At 37.1% G+C, this 24,107-nt stretch overlaps 1 protein-coding gene across 1 annotated transcript; it reads right to left on the bottom strand.

The window, feature by feature from the left end:
* Positions 1-10,776: 10,776 nt before the first annotated feature.
* LOC130095982 (transmembrane 4 L6 family member 5) lies at positions 10,777-23,188 on the bottom strand. Its single transcript, XM_056262597.1, has 7 exons — positions 23,089-23,188; positions 15,268-15,422; positions 14,779-14,970; positions 13,688-13,756; positions 13,366-13,520; positions 11,554-11,746; positions 10,777-11,101 (listed from the first exon to the last, which is right to left on the bottom strand). The coding sequence occupies exons 3-7, from the start codon at positions 14,953-14,955 to the stop codon at positions 11,087-11,089; spliced, it is 609 nt and encodes a 202-aa protein (XP_056118572.1). The 5' UTR covers positions 14,956-14,970; positions 15,268-15,422; positions 23,089-23,188; the 3' UTR covers positions 10,777-11,086.
* Between the last annotated feature and the right edge of the window lie 919 nt (positions 23,189-24,107).

Below are 24,107 nucleotides of genomic sequence, written 5' to 3'. Positions count from 1 at the left end.
TGGCACGATGAGACAGATCTGTGGCTCGGCGCAGTTCACAAAACGCTTCCTCATCTATCGTTGTACCCCACTCACACGGGTACAACGACTCAGGTCCTTCAAGAGGTCAGCCTGGTATGCCTGTAACACAGCCATTGTGTGCAGCGCAGCACCAGCCTGACCTGCAGCTTGGTAAGCTTTACCCACGAGCGAAGATGTTATTCTACACGGCTTTGAGGGGAGGGTAGGTTTTTTAAGCAAAGATGCAGACCCAGGCGAGGGATAGCTGGCGAGCGTCTCTTAAACCTGGGTCATCTCTGCATACCCTCGCGCCTTTGCACCCACAATAGTCGGAAAAGTCGACGTCGAAGGCACGAAGACACGAGAGGTATATGGTTTTTCTCCATGATTTAGATAGCTCATCATGGAGGTCCTCGAAGAAGGGGAGAGACTGATGTTGAAGTCCCTCCCCCTTGCTAACCGGACAAAAACCTATCCTCAAGCTTACTGCGTTTGGGGGTCTCTTGTTCACGAGGCCAGTCAAGCTACAATCTGGCCACCGCGCAAGTAACCACCTCGAGAAGCTCCTCGACAGATTTATCGTTTTCGTGCGAGGAACGCTCAGAGGTTGGCTGCTCGAAGTCCGCAGACCCAAGAGATTCATTATCGTCCCCACGTGAGCCGAAGAAGCACCGGGATGCGCTTCGGTATCACGCGAGGGAACGAGTGGATCTGGTGAACAAGCAAGCGAAAGGGAACAAGAAAGCGAAAGTCTCTTGGTCGTCAGCCAAATCCATTCGGGAGCCCCACGATGATAATGCGGGTGCGGACTGAAAGTAGCCAAGACGAGCGTGAAGCATTTTAACAGTGAAAAGCTCACAATGCTCGCACTCTCCTGACTCCAATGCAGCGACCGCATGCTCCTCCCCCAAACACACAAAGTAGTAAGCGTGTGTATCCAGTTCTGACATAGGACGAGAACATGGAGGGACACAGCGCTTAGCTTGCTGACTCATTTCTCTTTTTTTGCTTTTTGAACTCTTTTAAATGACGTTAAGAGATGAGAAAGAGTGAAAATTCTGCACACTGTCAGGTATAAAGCTAAATAACTCCTAACAAAGATCTGTAGCAGAGAGAAAATAGATGCTTGCACACCAAAACAGAGAGGTCTCTGAAGACAAAAGACCTGCTGATGCACCTGCGGCTCATCTATTTATAGCCTTGTGTCGCGGGTGCGCGCCGATGACGTCACCGTCCGAGGCTATATTACTTCCGGTTAATTTCATCGACGTGTTTACACACTATATTCACAGCGGGTCACAATTAAAAACGTTCCCAATGCACTAAGCAGTGCAGCATCGATTGTAACTTTTGAAAGGGAACTGTAAATATACTTACAAGAGAAACAACTTTTTATAACTAATTTCTTCTTTATCTATATCGCTCATACTTTGACAGTTTCAAAACTAAATACATTTGAGTTCAGTTTCCTGTCCTCAACTCTTAACCACAATTAGGGTCAAAGCTTAGCACACAGACAAACTATTTCACTCCACAGTGACACAATGTGTTTATGCTCACTTGTATTCATTACTTTTTGTATTTATTTAGATTTTTTATGGTCACTTCAGTAGATGCTCACTAGATTGGTTACATGCTGTGTCAAAACCTGAGACCAAAAAAAGTATCTCATTCTTTCCCTAATAACGCTTTGTTTAGAACAAAAGTTTTTTTTTTTTTTACATGAACATGAGCAATATGTAATGTAATGCAATAAATGTTATAACATTACACTAAAAATGCTGGGTTGTTAGAATCCATGTTTGGGTCAAATATGGAAAAACCCAACCAGTGGTTTAAATTATTCAATTCAAATTTTAAACCCAATGGTTGGGTTTGTCCACATTTGACCCAAACATGGGTTGAAACAACCCAGCATTTTTATGAAATGTTCATATTCATGATAGTTCACAGTGCATCAACTAATGTTAACATACAGCTTTTGTTTTGTATCCTATTACAAATGTATTAGTAAATGTTGAAATTAACATTAACTAAAATTAACAAATGCTGTAGAAGTGTTTAATGTTGTTCATGTTAACTAAATGTAGTTAACTAATAACAAAAGGAACCTAAAGAGTTACAAATATAAATAAACATGTTTGAAAGCGGCAAGAAAACATTAGTCTAAACTTCACCTATACAGAAGTTGACTTTTAAAAATATCCGGCATATTGATTTAACTCAATTTGAAATTAATTAATTTGAATTTTAACACTCATTTCTTTTCGTTTTTTTTTTTTTTTTTACTTGACTGTTTTAAAACAAAGCATGACTCACCGTAGCTCTCTTTCTTGAAGCTCTACAGAAGAACACTGTCTGTCTCTTCCTTAAAGAACAGGAACTTCAGTGCCTCATATGTTTTAGATGACGAAGTAAAAAAAAAAAAAAACTTCTCAGTAATATGAATCTTGGTAAATTGCAATTTTTTTATTTGAAGTTGGTTTGTGACAGTAATTTATTCACAACTATCTTTTGCTGTTTGCTCAGAAATTGATATGAATTATCAAAGGCATTCACAGTTCAGTTCTGACTGGCAAACAGCATTGTCTAAATCATCTAGTGTTGCTCACACGAAAAGTTCATCGTCTAACACTTTATTACTCCTCACCATATTGCTTTCGTCTAAATAAAGCCAGATGACCTCTCAGCTCATGTTTGCAGTCCACCTCCGCATTGACTCTTTGCGTGTTTTCTCAGGACAGCGATGACCCCCAGCTCTGCTGCTTTCTGACCCTCTTAACCCCCTGGAATCAAGACAGCAGTTGTCTCTCTCAACTTTCCTCTTTACTGGGAAAATTGTATTTCTCTGTGGATGTCGGGAAATCTCTTGCTTTGGTGTTCCACACAGAACAAACAAGACATAAATAGTAAACAAACAGAAACGATAAGAGTACAAGCAGCATTTAGCATGACACATGAAGGTCAAATGGCTGAAATTGTATTCAGACACTTCATAGAGAAGCAACGAAGACAGCACATGAAGAAAATGCAATATTGTTTGTTCGATGATAATTACTAATTAAAAAATAAAGATTGCTTGAACTATAAAAATAGTCTTTGCTTAAATATGACATGGCTGTATAAGTTTTGTTGTTGTTTAGTCATTTTACTTCCACATTTCTTGTAAGGTGAGATGCACCACACTCAAAAAAATGATATGTTGGCTTTACTTAACTTTTTTATGTAAATAGGTTCCACTGGTTCCACATAACTATGTTTCGTTAAACAAACATACTATGTTCATGTAACTTCAACATCATGGAATTTGGTCATTTTAAGCGACTCAATTAAACTCTGAGCTAATGAGTTAATTAAGTGAATAATTGAGTGATGATTGAGCATTATTGAAGACACCTGATGTTATCAAGCAGAATCTCTGAAGGAGAAAACCGGAAGGTTTAAGTCACCATTATGGAGATAAGTATTTGTTTTAGTTGGGCTCTTGACCATTAACTTATTAACTTTAGATTTTGTTTGGTTGCTGTACATGAGTTATAACAGCCAGATGAACAATGAACTGAGGAGATCTGATGGTGTTGGTTGTGATTTAACATAATCATTATTTCACAATCATTTGACCTCAATCACTGAACTTATATTGAACCCAATTTCTGAGTTAAGTTTACCTTACTGTCATTGTAGAGCATACTATTTTTAACCTTTTCAATGAAATTCAAATGATCAAATCAAGAAATAAAAAATAAACTTCTTAAAAAATATCCTGAGTAGGCACACACAGACATCAAGAATCAGCATATGAATCTCAGCAATGGTGACAAACAGATCATAAGCTCATTATTTATTCATGCAGCAATGCATGATGGGAGCCATGAATGAGTTTTGATTGGTGGCACCCAGAATGCACTGCAACATGCTTTATAATTGTCACCATTGTTGAGATTCACAGGCTGATTCTTGATGTCTGTGTGTGCCTACTCAAAAGATTTTTTAGGAAGTTTCTTTTTTATTTATTGATTTTATCATTTAAATTTCATTGAAAAGTCTAAAAATAGTATGCTCCACAATGACAGTGCTGCTATTATTCGTAAGGTAATCTTAACTCCGAGATTGATGACCTTTGATGACCATCAGATGACCTTTGTTTATTTTTCATCCGGCTGTTATAACTCATGTACAGCAACCACACAAAATCTAAAGTTAATAAGTTAATGGTCAAGAGCCCAACTAAAATACACACTTATCTCCATAATGGTGACTTAAACATTCCGGTTTTCTCCTTCAGAGATTCTGCTTGATAACATCAGGTGTCTTCAATAATGCTCAATCATCACTCAATTATTCACTTAATTAACTCATTAGCTCAGAGTTTAATTGGGTCGCTTAAAATGACCAAATCCCATGATGTTGAAGTTACATGAACATATTATGTTTGTTTAACGAAACATAGTTATGTGGAACCGGTGGAACCTGTTTACATAAAAAAGTTAAGTAAAGCCAACATATCATTTTTTTGAGTGCACGTATGTACTTTTATTACAGAAAAACGGTAACACTTTACAATAAGGTTAACTAACATGAACTAACAATGAGCAATACATTTGTTTTGTATTGTATTGTATTAACAAATACAACCTTTGATTTTAAAAATGTATTAGTAAATGTTGAAATTAATATTAACTAAGATTAATAAATGCTAAAGAAGTATTGTTCATTCTTAGTTCATGTTAACTAATGAACCTTATTGTAAAGTGCAGATCCACGATGTGTGAGATGAGAATAAACCAAATAAGAGTAAAATAAACATTGCTTTATGTTATAATAGTGCTTTATAATCAAATATAGATTACTTGCATACCCTGAAAGTTAAAGTTGAGGTTATTCGCTTACTCTGAGTAAACTTACCTAGGTAAGTTGCATAACATGTTTTCTTGAATACCCCCCTGCTAACAAACAGGAGATAAACAACACCAAACTAAGACCATGAGAAACACTGGGGATTAAATACACAAGGTAACATGGTGCAACGTAAGTGATTAGTTACTATGGAAACCAATCAAGGTAACTACAGAAACTAACAAGGTAGGCAATGAAACAAAGGAAACAGGAACTAAATGTGTTTTCACGCCATGCTGAAATTACCGTAATTATGAGATTTAAACATGTAAAAAGCGTTCACGTCATCGTAGAGCTCGTACTTACAGCTCATACGTGTACCACCTGACTGCTGCAGATTCATTTAGGCATTGATAGTGGTGCCATAGAAACGGACAATTCCCTGTTGGCTTGAACTGCTCTGAATACAACGTCATGTGTTGTAATTTCGATAGGGTAATTATGGCATGGCGTGAACGCAGCATAAACACAGAAGAAGACCAAATACAGGAACAATGGCAACAAATCACAGTCCAAAACCAAGAACCACAAAACCATGGGAACAAGAAGTGATTTGGCATATGAGTGACATCATGTATATTGCAAAACTGTGATGCTCATGAGTCGCCTTCATAAAACCATCAGCCCTCCCGTCATCAGATCAGACCTCTAACAAACAAATGTTTAACAAAGAAAAGAAGAAAAAAAAGTTACAATACTGTAATACAAAAACTGAAACAGGCAGATGCAGTGAACTCATTAGAAACATCAAAATATGTAAGCAGAACAGTTGGTTGAGACGGTTTATATTCATTAATACATCAGATGTGTTTTATAAATGCTTGTAACATTACTTTATATTTCAGTTTAACACTGCAATTTGGAAATGCTTTCATTTTGAGAATGTTGAAGGACCTTGTGTTTGTTTTTGTGAAAACTGAAAGTGAAAATATGTGCATTGGAAATTGTTTCAGTGTCTGTTGAGTGTTTGGATTTACAGTAACACGAGTCAAACGATCCTTCCTAACGTGACAGAAGCTGAATCTTGTGATTTGTTGACTTCCTCTGGTCTAAAGCTCATGTGTTTCTGTTTGTCAGACTCTGTCCTTGGTGCTGAACCACATCAGGTGTGTCAACTGGAGTGAAGCTCAATGCTTCAGAAGGGACGTCAGTACAAGACGAAAACAAAAGTTGGGTTAGCTTTTCCCCCAAGAGGAACAGCTCTTTGACTCCTGACGATGTTCCTAAAAACTGCAGTGATATCTGTTCCTGAGTTCCTTAGAAATATGACCGTTGGCTCTTTGTACATTGGTGTTATGTAACGCATCAGTAATGGACAAAGAGCAACAAGAGCAAAAGTGCTTTTAGTAAATGTAATGCTGTATAGGGTTATGCACATTGTACTGCGATACAAATAATAATTAAAAACATTCTCAAAAGTGATCACATGGGATAATGCACCACAGAAACTCAATATTTACAACTCACCTCACCCAAAAAAATCAATAATTTATATTATATTAAATAGTTCACCCAAAAATGAAAATTCTGTCATAATTTACTCACCCTCAAAATGTTCCAACCCTGTATAAATGTTTTTTTTTGTTCTGCTGAACACATATGTTGAAGAATAAGCAGATCTCGGGCCCTATTGACTACTATAGTATTTTTCCCCGTCCATCAACTGTCCGGTTACCAGCATTCTTCAAAATATCTTCCTTTGTGTTCAGCAGAACAAAGACATACAGGTTTGGAACATTTTTTGGGTGAATTATCCCTTTAACAGATACAGAATAATTTATATTATATTATTTGGGGATTTAGATTTATAATTTATATCATATTTTAATTATTCTAATATGCTGATATCTTGTTGATATCAATGTTGAAAAGTTTCGCTGCTTAATATTTTTGTGGAAACTGTGATATATCAGCCCGTTCTCATCCTTTGGCGTCATATAGGTGACGCCTGACAAACCGTCGAAATACTACGCACATGGCACCCTTTAGCGTGAATATAACACGCGAACCCAAGGCGTCATAAAGTTGACTGGCATCCTTTAGCGTGAATATGAGACGCAGACCCTACCCCACACCTAAACCTACCCATCACTTCGCGTGTTATATTCACGCTAAAGGGTGCCATGTGCGTAGTATTTCGACGGTTTGTCAGGCGTCACCTATATGACGCCAAAGGATGAGAATGCGTTGGATATACTTCTATTGAAAAGTCTGGGGCAAGAAAAAAAAAATAGAAAGATGCATTAAATTGATAAAAAGTGACAGAAAAGACGTTTATATAATGATACAAAAGATTTATATTTTAAATAAATGCTGCTTTCTATTCATCAAAGCATCCTGAAATACAAATATCACAGTTTTCACAAAAATATTAAGCAGCAAAAAAAAACAAAAAAAACATTAATAATACAAAGCACCTTGATAATTGATAAGCGTTAAATCATCATAAAAGAATGATTTCTGAAGGATCATGTGACACTGAAGACTGGAGTAATGATGCTGAAAATTCAGCCTTGATCACAGGAAAAAAAATTATATTATGGGAATATACGGTTATTTTAAATTGCAATATTATTTCACAATATTGCTGTGTATATTTTATGAAGTTAATGCAGCTTTGCTGAGCATAAGAGACTTATACAGGCATTATTTTAAGTTAATTATAATGTGTAATTTTGTATAATTGATATTCATTTTATGTTGATTATTGTTTACACACTTATATTTTACATTTGAATCATTTATAATCATATACATTTGTAATAAATTTATACAGCAGCATCTGAAATTGTTTATTAAACTATCAATAACGTTGTGCCTAGACAGTATGAATGTGACTAGTTTGAATCATATGTAACAAGCATGGTCAGAAATAGGACCTTGTGGTTTGCACACATGATCAGACCTATGGAAATATGTTATTCATGTGGGTAAACATGAGTTAATCCTTCTCACGCCAGTTCCCATTCCTGAAACCCTCTAAACCACATTTGTTTCTTGTTCTCTTTCTATTGTAGGCCTACCTGGCAAGATAAAGTACAAAAATGAAATTGCACGTACCATCTTAAATAGGTCTGCTTTAACTTCCTCTTTCTATTTAACTTCCGTCGCTTCTGCAGCTCTTGCTCTCCCCAACTCTGCGACTAAAGTTGTCCGCTTTGCATTCAGTTTTAGGAAATGAGTCAAGGACCAACATAAATGCACCCGAGGCTCAGCCCACATAAAGCTAAATTCAGTTCAGTTCAGTTACTTGAAAGTCATTTCCACGCAACACACAAAAAAAGGAAATAACTTTAAAAGAGTTGCATCAACTTTCTTTTTTCATTTCTTGTTTTGGTTTTTCATGGGAGACAGACAGTCACATGGGTTTGGAATGACATGAGTGTGAATGAGTGAGATTTGCATGTTTTAGTGAAGTATTTCTTGAAGCGCCTCGTGGAAACTGTAGCGTGACTGTGGTCAGATTGCTGGAGCTGTCCTGCATGTGAGAGACTGCTGGTTTTGCGGTTCCTGCCCTCGTCTCTGTCAGAAACATAATGTTCGTACTCTGAGTCACTCATTGTGCTGGAGGGGACGGTGTTTCATCTGGAAATATTTGCGTGCCCAAAGCAGAGCAGGTTTGAAAGAGAGGAAAGTGCAGCGCTGGGACAGAGGAGATGCCAGCAGAGAGAGACAATAAGAAGGAAAAGAGGAAGTAGAGAAAACAAATAAGACAGACTAAATTTATGGATTACATCCTGAGAGTCCATAGCAGGGGTTTCCTCAACTCAATGCTATTATAAGCCGCCACTTTCCGGAAAAGTGCAATGCAAATTCTATTCAAAGTGTTGGTCTAATTACGGTGGAAATGTTCAATACTTTTTTGCAGTCAAGACTTAACATGTTAGACATAATATTATGTTGTCTTTTAAAGCTGTAATCACACCATAAAGCACTACAATACACAGTTTTAGAAAAGTAGCCTAAGTGGAATGACATTAGAATATTTCCATTGTTCGTAAATTTGTAGTTGTCTATTTCAGGTGTTGCTATTTGTAAATAATAATTAAAAAAAATACTAAATTATTAATTTAATTTTCACACCATGTCGCCATACTAATAAAATGATCAATATCTAGGAGGGCAATTATAACCGTGATGCTGCACACATAGAAGAGACTTTTATGTTAGTCACATCCTGTGAAATCAACAAACACAACAAGAAATTCGATTTCATCTCACTGTGTGTTGCAATGACTGCGGTGTGACTTCATATGAAAGTGAAACTGTTTTTCAACAAACTCACATTACACAATCCCCAGATATATGCATGATGTCAAAGAAAATAAGAACAATGTAGACTATTAGACCAAATAAAGACTGTAACTCACTGACATTAGAATTACATTAATAAGACAATGATGCTCAACACTAATGCAGCAGTTTAAGTATCTCTTATAACTCTATACAACTGTGAACTTTATTGCATATTCAAATATTTAAAGTCCCTATGTGGTCAATAATCTCATCCCTTAAAACTCATCGTTGATCACCAAAATGACATATTTAAACGTGCTTTCCTTGAAAAAAAAATCCTTCATGTCTTAAAATATCTTGTATGTAACTCTACACCCTTGCCTCATTTAGTATACATATTCTATGAATATGCAAATGAGCCCCACCTCCACTCACTCACTCACTCCAGCTCAGAGATCCACTCGTTGATGATCACATGTCTGATTGGTTACAAGGTAGTGTGTGACGTCAGAAACACCAGCGATTTCAAACCGTGTTTTTGAGACTGTCTTTGGTTCACTGCAGTTTAAAGTAGGAAATACTCAGCAATGGTGGTGACTTATGAGTTTGCACATGGTATATCTTAAACTTTGATCAGTTTCCGGGTCACAGGCTGGAGGACGAAGGAGCGGGGAAACGAGGAAGCATCAATTTGAGTATTGAGAAGCAACCCGATGTACGCGCAACGGCTAGATAATACCCATAATGCACTGCGAGTCACGCATCAAATGAATTTGTCTCTCCAGAAGATAGCGCCCGAAACTGAATCATTCATCCATCTATTTTCCAAACCGCTGGTCCAATGTGGCTACAGCATAATCATAATCAGCATACAGGTATAAAATCCTTTTTAAATTATCATTAAATTGTTTGATTAAGGTTTATACATAGTTTCAATAACTGGAGCTGCCAGTTTGCTAAGTTCCGAATGATTAACAGCAAGCACAAACTATATGCAAAAGCGTATGTGGCCTATATAGCAATAATGTACTACAATACATACTATTTTAGAGGCTGCTCACTGAAGCGTCAATGGGTCGAACTTGAAGGTCCAGCCACACACACACTAACTCTACACATAACCCTACCTAATAAAGTCAAACTCCATCCAGAGGGGGAGCTGGACATCATTTGACTCTGCAGTGAGAACCACTTCACTATTTTGGCAGATCCACAGTATTATTAGTATGGATGTAAAGAATATGTGAAATATGTGGCCCTCTTGTGGCCACTAAAGCAGCTTTAAATATGCTGACGTGTCCAGTCCAACATTGTTGTGTCAGATGTCTGTGAATGAGGGTTTTTCGGTTTTATGACAACACAGTTTCACAGTATGAATTGTGAACAGAATCTACCATGTTAAAAATCAAAAGCATTTTTTTGTGAATTTTGTGAAATGTGTTTTTTTCTTCAAAAGTGTGCTGCTTGCATTTTTTATTAAAATACATTTAATAAATGATGAATTCTTTTACACACAGAATCGCTCATACAATTAGATCAATTCGATATTAATCTTGTAGAAATCAAGAACATCCATTGACACTCAGCATTTCAGTATTAACATATAAACCCAGTATTTGATCACATACATATACTGTTCATTAAATTACTCACATTCCTACAGTGTATACAGATTAAAGTGCGTTCTGAGAATATATCACATTATATTAGTCACATATATGTATATATTTTAAATAGCTTATTTATATTTGTCCAGAATTATGCTGAACCAGCTGAGCAACAGGCACATGGTTGGTGGAAAAGATTCGGGGATGTGAAAACTGACTTTCCTAATCCACTTCTCATTTCTATTTTTTCTCTGTTTAAAATAAGTTAAGTAGTCATAGCTGACATTTTAACCTCCAAAAAATGTCATTCTCACATGCAGATGAACATAACAAAACCTCTAGTCATTTCAAGCAGGAACAACCTAAAAAGAGAACAAAAAAGTGGTTAATGTTTTTTTTTAATGCTGTAGAAAATGCAAAATTGCTATAAATTGCTATAAAAATGCAATTATCTTATCTTTAAAATAATTTGAATTGAAACTTCTATGACATGCATTTAAAAACATTTGTAATTGCACATTTGTAATGATGATGTATAGTATATAACACATAAATTAACTTTAAAAGTAATATCAAGTACTGTTACTAAATTTCATTAAAACAATGAATTAAAATGTAAAACTTTTAATTTGACATTGTTACAAAGTGCACTTAAAAGTGTCCTTTAGTGTGTTAAGAGTCATGAAAGTGAACTCGTTAATACACTTAAGTGGCCTTTTATGTCATTAATATTACATTACAGGGTTTTTTTTAAGTATAAAAAAGGAAGATTTGAAGTACACTACAAGAGAAGGCTCTTTGTAAACATTTGTACCTTATTCTTGCAGAAGCCCGGTCCAAACATGAGCTCCAGTGCGGCGGTGAGGAGATGCAGAAGGCAGAAGACGAGCTCAAGGCCACTCGCTGCCATGAGGACAGAGAAAAGAACAATATTCCAGATCACGACACCTCGAGGCTCCACACACGCCGATGCCCATCGCTCCGGATCGTACAGGTAAAGATACTCTCTGCATTAACAGACACAGAGGATCACGGTCAGCATTTATTTACATCAAATATCATTATGCTAAAGTGCACTGAATTTTCACAGCGTATCAATGTTAACTGTTGCAACCCAGGCTGATTGGAAAAACATGCATGGCGACATTTCTGCAAAATGATATTACTTTGCATCACTTTTAAAGTGTCCTGGAACAACATTCCCTGTCCGAAAATGTAGTCGTAACCCTATCCCTACCCCTAAACCTAACTTTACCCAAAACATATCCCTAAAATCAGAGGGAAATGAGAGGTGAATGACACTGATGTAGAAGGACCTGACAACTGGTTACAACTGGTTGTAAGTCAAAACTTGATTTAAACTGTAAACTTGTCCCTCAAATCTGATTTGTCGATTGGAATGTTGTTCCAGGATCAACAAAGATGTTGATCCAGGTCAGGAACATGTTGAACTTGGTGAAATCACGTTCACCCTCGAGTTTTACGGGACTTGCACTCAAAGCGCTCCATCACAGTATTACATCAGGTGAGTTACCGAGCAAGTGTGTCAGAAAAGCCATACATATGGAGCTGATTATGTGATGCAAATGTCAAAATGTATTAGATTAGAAACTATGTACTATGGTAAAAAGTGTTTTAAGGTCATATTGTGCAAAGAACCACACAAAAAGTCTTAATAATATTCGATACAATCATCATTTTTGTGTGAAAAGAAATAAAAGGTTATGCATTTTTGTTATGTAATACTGTAAAGGCTCGTACACACCGGGACGAATATCGGCGCGTTTTTTTGTGTTCACACCCAAGCGATTTTCGCTGACGATGAGCCGAGTGAACATGCAAATTCATTCCCTGACATTAGATGGCGCCCATTTGCTCTGCAATACCACTCCATAACATTCTCTTTTATCAAGAGTTTTGTAGTCGCTGTCGCGTTTGTCATATAGTTCTTTATGTTCCGACACCAACGAGACCAGCAGCTCTACATTCATCTTGCCTTGCATCTTCCTTGTCTTATTTCTTCCCGGCAGTGTAGACCATAGATATCCATAATAAAGGCCATTGGCCAGCAGCGCGGACGAGACATCTAGCCTTTATTATGGATATCTATGGTGTGTAGACGCTACTTGGCGCATCTTCTTCGCCATTACGTATGTGTGCTCGGCAAGACCGTTTTGTGTTTGAGCGCCCCCAAGTTGTGTTTTACTGTAACTTCAGAAGCTCCAGACACGTGAGCAAAAGCGCCAATCTCATTGGTCGGATCGTTTTTGACGCGGTGCGTCAAACAAAAAAAACGAACCCGAGGCGTTTTTTAAAAAATGACGCTTTTACGCGTGGAATTTTTCGTGTCGGTGTGCACACTCACATAGGCGCCCTTTGTTTAGTCACGAGGCGTTAAACGTCGGCGAATATCACGCGCGAAATTCGTCCCGGTGTGAACAGGCCTTGACGTTAAATTGAGCTCACAAAAGTATGTCGGTCACATCAGGTTTGTTTCACATCTGATTTGTTTCTCAGTGAAATAACTATACCAATGTTTACGATTTTGGCTACTGAATAAATAATAGCAAGTTACCGATTTTTGTAAACACGGTGAAAGAATATAACAATCTCAGGCCTTACTCACCCACTTTTGACTGGTTTTAATGGCCGTTCCCACTTTAGGCCTTCAGTGCCGTTGTGTAAACAGAGGGGTCCCAGCGTCAGCCCTATCCCACTGACCACGAAACACAACCCCGCTGCCATAATCGCCAAACACGTGTACCCCAACTTACGCAAAACCTGGACACACGACAAGAAAACTCAGGATAGTTCCTAAAAAATTGTCAAAGAAATCCCCCCAAAAATGTGTTCAGTGATTTTACATCATTAGTACAAGATATTTGTTCAAAGCCTCATTATGATCATCATGGTTAAAAAAAAAAACAAAAAAAACTTGGTTGTCTTACCTCAGCAGTAAAATAACAGCATCCTGTCTTTTCGTAATGTGTTGTGAAGCCTCGAGCAGCCACAAGAACCTGACAAAACACACAACCGTCATCAGGGCAATCTTGTTTGATGTAAAATACAACTGCGTCATGGGACAGTGAAACCCCACTGATGATTCAGCATATGATCGGAAAACAGTTCAAGACGAAAAAGGACAAAATCTCTTTCAAATGAGGATGTTGAAACCAGAACAATAACAAAACCTTATTGAGGAACAACTGTATATATGTTATTGTGTATATATGAAGTGCATTATTGATTAATGCAGGGGTTTTCAATCTTTTAGATGCCATGGACCCCCAAATATGATCATCCCTGTGTGAGAGACCCTATCCTAAAATGTATACGGCATCTGTCTTTTATAAACACCCAATTTATACACAGAAAAAAATAATATTATTAGTTTCAGTTAAATTATTATATTATACTCACTGTAGTAATGTATTGTTATTATTTATTTTTTGTTTAATTTTAATTACATTTTCATTTTATTCATTTAAATCTATTCAATATATTAATAACTAATAATTTTTATTTTAATCACATTTTTCTTGACGTAAAATACAATTGCATTATGTGACAGTGATGATTCTGCATGATGATCTGAAACAGTTCAAGACAAAAAAGACAAAATCTCTTTCAAATGAGGATGTTGAAACCAGAACAATAACAAAACCTTATTGAGGAACAACTACAGTAGTCAACATTTGAAGTGTATCAAAACATTTAATCAAAGTTATATAGTTATATATATAGTTATATAGTTCTTCTCTTAGGACAACTTTGATTAACTTTTTTGATCCACTTCAAATGTTGACTACTGTATATTGTTGTGTATATATTAAGTGCATACCGTATATTAACTTATTAAGTGCATTATTGATTAGTGCATTTGAATAATAATAATTATTATTATAAAGTATTATAATATACATATTGATTATTATTATTATAAAACAAAAATGTCTTTATCATGTTATTAAACAGTATTAGAGCTATACAACTAATAAAGGACTAGAAAAGCTTCACGGCTAGTGTAAGGGAAACTCACCAGAAGGCCAGATGCCCATATCCCAGAGCACCACATGGCCTCTCTGGTCACATGACGCTCTGTCAGGTACTGAGACTTCATGTCTGGAAACAGCAGAAGCACATTTGCCACCATGCAGACGATGGCTATTGGAATCAGAGCCATTCCCACACACCTGGAGCAGTGACCGACACACATCTCAGCACAGGGATCCTGCATGAACACAACATCAGACATTACTCTTCATTTTGTCTTTGCTGAATCCACTTTATCCAGATCACTGTTTTGTAACTATATACGCAGCGTTTCATTGCATTAGATAACAAAACTTTTTTTGCAATGATTATCAACTGGTGATTTTTAGTGGATGTAGTAAGACGACTCAAGTTTGCAGAGGTGAGGTTTATCACATTACCTAGCAATATTTTTATGTTGTATATATTTTTATACTCAAGCATGTATTTTCTGGACTCACTGCGTTTTGTAATAAAAATAATGAAAAAGGCCTACCTGTTGAAAGACTGTAGAAAATAGTTTCAGGATGACAGTCGTCAGAGTGTTTTCTGGGATGCTCAGAAGAGTCTTCAGCCGTGATTGAGCATTCAAGTGTTAGGATGAGGAACTTCCACTGCTTAAATACAGATGAGTGTTTCCTACCCACGTTTCTGTGACACACACAGGCACAGCCAGATGAGGATGTTGAAACCAAAATGACTAAAACTGCCGTTTGTGCTTACAAATACAATAAGCTCTCATTTGTTAACATTAGTTATATTAATTAACTATAAGCAATATACCCTGAACAAAATTATAAACGCAACACTTTTGTTTTTGCCCCCATTTTTCATGAGCTGAACTCAAAGATCTAAGACTTTTTCTATATACACTATTTCTCTCAAATATTTTTCACAAATCCGTCTAAATCTGTGTTAGTGAGCACTTCTCCTTTGCCAAGATAATCCATCCACCTCACAGGTGTGGCATATTAAGATGCTGATTAGACAGCATAATTATTGCACAGGTGTGCCTTAGGCTGGCCACAATAAAAGGCCACTCTAAAATGTACAGTTTTACTGTATTGGGGGGTCAGAAAACTGTATCTGGTGTGACCTGTCCGGTGAGTATGCTGGCCATGCAAGAACTGGGATGTTTTCAGCTTCCAGGAATTGTGTACAGATCCTTGCAACATGGGGCCGTGCATTATCATGCTGCAACATGAGGTGATGGTCGTGGATGAATGGCACAACAATGGGACTCAGGATCTCGTCACGGTATCTCTGTGCATTCAAAATGCCATCAATAAAATGCACCTTTGTTCGTTGTACATAACATACATCTGCCCATACCATAACCCCACCGCCACCATGGGCCACTCGATCCACAACGTTGACATCAGCAAATTCAATTCAATTCAATTCAAATTTATTTGTATAGCGCTTTTCACAATACATATTGTTTCAAAGCAGCTTTACAGAAAGTGCATTTCAGAAATGTACATAGAAGAATATAGTTAGTTAATCATCATGTATTAATTTAGGGCATAACATATCGCCGGCGTTGAGTCGTCTCTTCACAGGCGTCGAGTCGTCTCATCGCAGGTGTTGGGGCATCTGAAGTCTCCGTGAGAGGCTGGATACAAACTGGAGCTGACGAACGCTATTTACCTCGGGACTAGCGTCCCGAGATAACAGCAGAAAAGCAGATGGGAAATAATTAGCGTAGCTGCTGTTCATAATATTAATGCATTCGATCTGATTCAACAGTGGTATAAAAGGTAAGCATTATGTGAATGCTTGGCTGAAGAGATGCGTCTTTAATCTAGTTTTGAACTGGGAGAGCGAGTCTGAGCAACGAACAGTTTCAGGAAGGCTATTCCAGAGTTTAGGAGCTAAATGTGAGAACGCCCTCCCTCCTTTAGTGGACTTAGATATCCTAGGAATGACCAGAAGCCTCGAATTTAGTGATCTTAAAGAGCGCGATGGATTGTAGGGCGATAGAAGGTCCATTAAATACACAGGAGCTAAACCATTTAGGGCTTTATAGGTCAGTAGTAGTACTTTGTAATTGATACGGAACTTAATAGGTAACCAGTGCAGAGATGATAAAATCGGTGTTATATGATCATATTTTCTTGACCTAGTAAGAACTCTAGCGGCTGCATTTTGCACTAACTGTAGCTTGTTTATTGAAGATGCAGGACAACCAGCTAATAAAGCATTACAGTAATCTAGTCTCGAGGTCATGAATGCATGAACTAACTTTTCTGCATCAGAAACAGATGGCATGTTACGTAATTTAGCAATGTTTCTAAGGTGGAAAAAGGCAGTTCTTGTAACATATGAAATATGATTTTCGAAAGACAAGTTGCGGTCTAGTATAACACCCAGGTCTTTTACTGTAGTCGATAAGGTAACAGGACATCCTTCTAAATTAAAGTTGTATTGTAAGAGATTTTGTGGGTAGTTTTTTGGACCAATAAGTAATACCTCCGTTTTATCTGGATTTAATAGCAGGAAATTACACGTCATCCAGCATTTTATATCTTTAAGACATTCTGTCAATTTAGATAAGTTAGTGTTTTCATCTGGTCGTGATGAAATATATAATTGAGTGTCATCAGCATAGCAGTGGAAATTAATTCCATGTTTTCTTATAATATTACCAAGTGGCAGCATATATATTGAGAATAGCAGAGGGCCTAACACCGATCCTTGCGGCACTCCATAGTCTACTGACGTTATCTTCGATTTTTCCCCATTTAAACAGACAAAATGGTAACGGTCCGATAAGTACGATCTGAACCAGCTTAATGCCTGTCCCTGAACACCAGTGTAGTTTTGTAGTCGATCCAAGAGTATTTTGTGATCTATAGTGTCGAACGCAGCGCTAAGATCGAGTAGAACTAGTATTGAGATACAGCCTTGGTCAGAAGCCAGAAGGAGGTTAAATCATTTGTAATTTTAACTAGCGCAGTTTCTGTGCTATGATGCGGTCTGAATCCTGACTGAAATTTTTCATATATCTCATTTTCTTGCAAGAAAGAGCACAATTGAGCGGACACAATTTTTTCTAGTATTTTAGACATAAATGGAAGATTTGAAATGGGTCTGTAATTTGCTAAGTTATTTTGATCTAATTGCGGTTTCTTAATAAGAGGTTTTATTACTGCCAGCTTGAATATTTTTGGAACATGACCTAAGAATAAAGACGAGTTAATAATATTGAGAAGAGGCTCTTCCACTACAGGTAACACTTCTTTCAGTAGTTTAGTGGGTATTGGATCCAATAAACATGTTGTTGGTTTAGATGCAATGATAAGTTTATTTAGCTCTTCCTGTCCTACAGTTGTAAAGCGGTGTAGTTGTTCTTGAGGGGCGATAATTGAGGCTGAATCATAAGACACCATAGAGGATTGTACATTTACAATTGTATTTCGGATGCTTTCTATTTTCTCATTGAAGTAATTCATAAAATCATTACAACTATACTGTAACGGAATATTTTGCTCTGGCGATGTCTGTTTATTTGTTAGTCTAGCCACGGTGTAAATAAAAACCTTGGATTATTTTTGTTATTTTCTATTAGTTTGCGGAGATGCTCAGCCCTGGCTGCTTTTAGAGCCTTTTTATAACGTGACACACTGTCTTTCCACGCGATTCTAAAGACCTCTAAATTAGTTTGTTTCCATTTACGCTCTAAGTTACGAGTTTCTCTCTTGATAGCATATGTAGTACTATTGTACCATGGTGCTTTAGTTTTCTCTCTAACCTTTTTCAATCTAATTGGTGCAACAATATCTAATGTACTAGAGAAAATGGTGCTCAAACTGCTGGTCATTTCCTCTAGTTCATCTGTTTGTTTGGGTTCACTGAGCAGCTGAGATAGATCAGGTAAGCTATTTGAGAATCTATCTATAGTGATTGGAAGGATTGTTCTGCCTGGTCGATAACGTGGCGCAACATGAAAAATTTCAGCAGTACGTATTATGCACGTTACCATGCAATGATCAGTGAGATCGTCACTTTGCGGTATAATATCTATATCGGTTGGATTGGTTCCGTATGATATAATTAAATCTTGTGTATGATTTAGACGATGAGTGGGACCACTGACGTTTTGCTTGACCCCAAAGGAGTTTAATAAATCTGTAAACGCAGTCCCTAACGCATCATTTGTTTTATCTACGTGTATGTTAAAATCTCCAACAATTATTGCTTTATCGGCATTGACCAATAGATCTGAGAGAAAGTCTGCAAACTCTTTTAGGAAATCAGTGTAGGGCCTTGGCGGTCTATATACAGTAGCCAGGGCTAGAGATAATAGGGATTTCTTTCTTACATCTAAGAGCGTAACATTTAGCACAAGTACTTCAAACGAATTAAACCTGTGACCTGTTTTCTAAAAAACATTAAGAATATCTCTATAGATTGTTGCAACACCGCCGCCACGACCGATCAGACGGGGCTCATGCTTATAACAGTATCCTGGCGGAGTAGACTCATTTAGACCGGCAAACCGCTCACCCACATGATGCCATACACGCTGTCTGCCATCTGCCCTGTACAGTGACAGCCGGGATTCATCCGTGAAGAGAACACCTCTCCAAAGTGCCAGACGCCATCGAATGTGAGCATTTGCCCCACTCCCAAGTCTGTTACGACGACGAACTGCAGTCAGGTCGAGACCCCGATGAGGACGACGAGCATGCAGATGAGCTTCCCTGAGACGGTTTGACAGTTTATGCAGAAATTCTTTGGTTATGCAAACCGATTGTTGCAGCAGCTGTCCGGGTGGCTGGTCTCAGACGATCTTGAATAATGACCAAAGCCCGTGTTGAAATTGACCCTGGGCTTGACTCTGAAGCCTAGATCTCGAAAAATGACAGAGTCCAAAAAGTTGCGGTGGCCTCAAAGCTCCATGCTCTCAGACCTCCCTGGCCAGCCCAGGGAGGGTGGCCCGTCCTGGGCCAGATTCAGATTTGCCCGCCACCCGTGAAGATGCTGGATGTGGAGGTCCTGCGCTGGTGTGGTTACACGTGGTCTGCGGTTGTGAGACCGGTTTAGATGTACCAAATTCTCTGAAACGCCTTTGGAGACGGCTTATGGTAGAGAAATGAAAATTCAATTTACTGGCAACAGCTCTGGTGGACATTCCTGCAGTCAGCATGCCAACTGCACGCTCCCTCAAAACTTGCGACATCTGTGGCATTGTGCTGTGTGATAAAACTGCACATTTTAGAGTGGCCTTTTATTGTGGCCAGCCTAAGGCACACCTGTGCAATAATCATGCTGTCTAATCAGCATCTTGATATGCCACACCTGTGAGGTGGATGGATTATCTCGGCAAAGGAGAAGTGCTCACTAACACAGATTTAGACAGATTTGTGAACAATATTTGAGAGAAATAGGCCTTTTGTGTACATAGAAAAAGTCTTAGATCTTTGAGTTCAGCTCATGAAAAATGGGGGCAAAAACAAAAGTGTTGCGTTTATAATTTTGTTCAGTGTATTTTTACAGAATTTCTTAAGATTCGTTAATTTTATTTATTAAAACTGTTCATGTTCATGCTACAGTTCACAGAGCATTAACTAATGTTAAAAAATACAACTTTTAATGATATAGTGTATTTGTAAATGTAGAAATTAACATTAACTGAGATTAATAAATGCTGTAGAAGTAGTTCATTGTTAGTTTATGGTAATTAATACTAATATTAACAAATTAAACCTTATCCAATGACAGCCAAACACTGATTTGTTTATATAAAAATATAAGATACTGTATGACAGTGATTCAGTGAACACTGCAGAAGTGAAATAAAGCAGAGAGAATAGAGGAAGACACGTAACAATGGATTACAGACTGATAATAAGTACTGTCATATTATTGCGTAATGTTGAGTAGCCTACCACAAAAACAATTTCACTTGTACTTCCTTTTCTTAAAAAAAATAAAAAAAATAAAAAATAAAGTTCCGGTATTACAGTGAAAGACTTGGAAGAGAATGTGGCTAATTTATACATGCTATAATACTTTTTCAATAGTACGATGTAAACAATATGTGTGCTAATTTAAAAAAAAAAAACTTAATAGCATATAATATAATATTAATTAAATAAAAGGCCACTTAAACAGAGTACACTTAAAGTGTACTGTACTTTTTTTCCCACAAGCGATGGCTTCTGAAGCAAAATGTTATGTTTTTTTTTTTTTTTTTTTTTTATAAACACAAAGCTAATTTCATCTAGTGGAAACTTTTGGTACTGCAGCCAAACAAATTCTTACTGAAAGCAAATTATTTGAGAAATCAAGCTCAAATTTGAAACACAACTTGTCTAGATTTTTGGCTTTGATTTTCTTGCAGTTTTAGAGCATAGTGTGTTTTAGAAGATATACAGATGAAACTCAAAAAATCAGAATATGTTGCTGATATGTACGTAACATACATGCCACGCCACATTGTGACAGTAATTCATGCAAGAGGCCCAAACCTAATACTGAGTACATATGCATGATTATACTTTTCAGAGGGCCGACATTTCTGTATTTAAAATCCTTTTTTTTATTGATTTCATGTAATATTCTTATTTTGAATATGGGGGTTTCATAGCTGTAAGCCATAATCCAAAAAATAAGCCAAAATTATAAAAAAATAAAGGCTTGAAATATCTCACTTTGCATGTAATGAGAATATATTAGTTTCACCTTTTAAGTTGAATTGCTGAAATAAATGAACTTATAAATGAATAAATGATATTCAAATTTTTCGAGTTTCACCTGTATATTTTGTGCTTTTTTCATAACAATAAAAAAGAATTCTTTAACTTTTTTAAAGGTACTAAATGTAACTTTTCTTCTAAAATGAATCCTTTTTTTTATTGCCTGTGTGTGAAGGGGTTGTAATCACACATTACAATGATCCACTTGCCGGGTTTTGCTATTACCTCTGAAGGCCAGTATTCCTATTTCTATGTGAAGTCTCCGGGTCGGATTTTCTGCGAAATCCATCGGATGTGACGTGCATGCGCGCTCCCGAGCCTCTCTCCTTTTTATATACAGTCTATGTGACGGCACTGCAGCTGACGACATGGAGTCTGATAACACCCAAACACGACCTGCCTCCAGCACAACACACACTCCAACACAAACTCCACATAAATATAAAAAACAAAACAAAAATATATCTGCTGAAGCTCGTCAGGCCAAACGTGAATCGGATCGATTTAGGACGAAAAGACAGATCAACATCGGCAGAGCGTTTGAATTATGGAGAGACCTCCGCTATTTTTATTGTGATAAATTACAAGTTTTCAGATATGCTGAAATAATGGTAAACTGTAATGAAATGGCAAGGTAAACTACAACATACATGAGACTTGAAATGAATACAAAAGACTGTTCCAGGATAACAAAAAGTAGGTGCTTTAGGATGTAACTTTTATTGTATGTACTAGATCTACTGTCTAACGTCACTCATCAAACTACTATATAATTTCCAGACATGTTCAGTACAGTAATGTTCCTTCCTACGATCTTACTGTTACACTGAAATTGTTCAGTCTAGTTCACTAACCGTTTTCGTTATCATATTATACATTCACCTATTGACATTGCGGAGTGTGAAAGATGCACGAATAGTTTGGGGAAATGCATTATGCTAACACCAGATGTCGGCTAAAAGCAGTCAATGTAACGTTATCATGGTACGAGCATGGAGCATTAGTTCAATGTCAAGCTGATAAAAGTAGCCTATTATTGTAAAGTTGCAGTGGGAGTTTACATGAGTTTCCAGCATGTTGTGTGATGCTTTCTCCGATGTGTTGAAAGTCTCAGTGTGGCCGGTACCGATAGAGGCTGCTAAAAAATACATATAGCACCTTTAAGTGTAAAAAAAAAAAAAAATCACTTCAGCAATATTCTGCCAAGTGTCTGCTTTTAAAACAGGCGAAACTTAAGTCTGTGCTCCAAAACATTCAAGATTTACGAAAGTTTAAGTTGGAAATGTCATTTTCAGGTCCGTGCTCAAACAGTGATTAACAGGTAAGAAATGGATCATAACTATTACATAAATATAATTGAGCACCATAAAATTCCCTATTCACTGTAATGCACGCCGAATGTTCTTGCTTGGGTTTGAATGCGCAGTTTGTCACGTATGCACAATAATATTCGCACGATTGCATCACAATCGTTTATGTTGCTTTCCGCAAGTCAGTTTGAAGGACCCATAGAAGGACTCTATGTTGTAATCTTTCTTTGACATGACCTGATATCCGAGACGCTGTTCCTCAGTGGTTGTGTGCAACAACTGGAAGTGAACTGTATGACCAACCTATGATGCAGTCCTGTTGCATGTCACAGTCAGCGAGCTCACAAGACACTTCATGAATCAGGCTTTCGGCCAGGGGATTTTTGTGCCGGTCAAACCAGCAACTGCAGAGTTATTACAATGTTTAATCATTTTATTTGAAAAAGTAACTACTGAACTTGAAAGAAATCATATTCTCCTAACTTTTTAACCACAACTTTAGGTTGACACCATAAGGGAACATGTTCCTCTTTCAATATTCACTCTATAAAACATGTGGTTGTTAAATGGCTAATACCTCAAGTCGGCATGAGATCAAAACAAACCCGATTTACTTATTCTCATTGTGAATAATTATCATTTAAGTTTGAGGTCATTTTTAAAATAATTCTCTTATGTTCACCAAGGTTGCATTCATTTGATCAAGTACTTTATTTCAGTTCAATTTGCTGACTTCACCTTTACCAAGCAAATATCGCTGCACACTTTAAATAGAATCCATTCAAATCACCGTGTAGAGTTGATTGGCTAATTTGGGATATTACTCCGTTCTATAAAGTCCTGGGGGGGGGGGGGGGGGATTTTGACAGAATTAAGTGAGGAATATTACTCATGCAAGACTCAAATGGGAAGTGCGGCAACCAACTTCAAACCAACAATATGGGAAATGCTAAAAGACCATAACAGGCAAGACCGAGCATACTTCGACAGTCTGCTTCACTGATCATGTGACAGACTTTGTCCCATATTTCACATGACATTTCCGACGATAACACTTCTCAAAATGCAGTGCTTTAGCAATCCTTATGTAGAGAGAGAAAAAAGCACTCAGTCATGACAATGCAGATCAGACGTTATGCCAACGCTTTCCCATTTAAGACAGAAGTGTCACATTAGCATTCATACATAAATGTATAAATGTTATAAATTATTTCGATCTGAAAAAAATATATATATATCAACCTAAATTTAAGGTGTGTATTTGAATTATATATAAAATGTCCATGCATTTGGATTAGTTAAACTTATAAACTTAATGTGAC

The sequence above is a fragment of the Rhinichthys klamathensis genome, unplaced genomic scaffold (assembly GCF_029890125.1).
Source record: "Rhinichthys klamathensis goyatoka isolate OS25496 unplaced genomic scaffold, OSU_Roscu_1.1 h1tg000194l_1, whole genome shotgun sequence".
In the NCBI taxonomy this organism is placed as follows: domain Eukaryota; kingdom Metazoa; phylum Chordata; class Actinopteri; order Cypriniformes; family Leuciscidae; genus Rhinichthys; species Rhinichthys klamathensis.
This window is presented reverse-complemented; position numbering and strand designations above follow the sequence as displayed.

What these genes read in the sequence shown, in the direction of transcription:
- LOC130095982 (XM_056262597.1), bottom strand. Translation starts at nt 14,955, where the DNA reads ATGTGTGTCGGTCACTGCTCCAGGTGTGTGGGAATGGCTCTGATTCCA. An exon ending in TATGGGCATCTGGCCTTCTG is followed by an intron (nt 13,757 to 14,778) that starts GTGAGTTTCCCT and finishes GTGTTTTGTCAG; the next exon opens with GTTCTTGTGGCTGCTCGAGG. An exon ending in GCTGTTATTTTACTGCTGAG is followed by an intron (nt 13,521 to 13,687) that starts GTAAGACAACCA and finishes TCGTGTGTCCAG; the next exon opens with GTTTTGCGTAAGTTGGGGTA.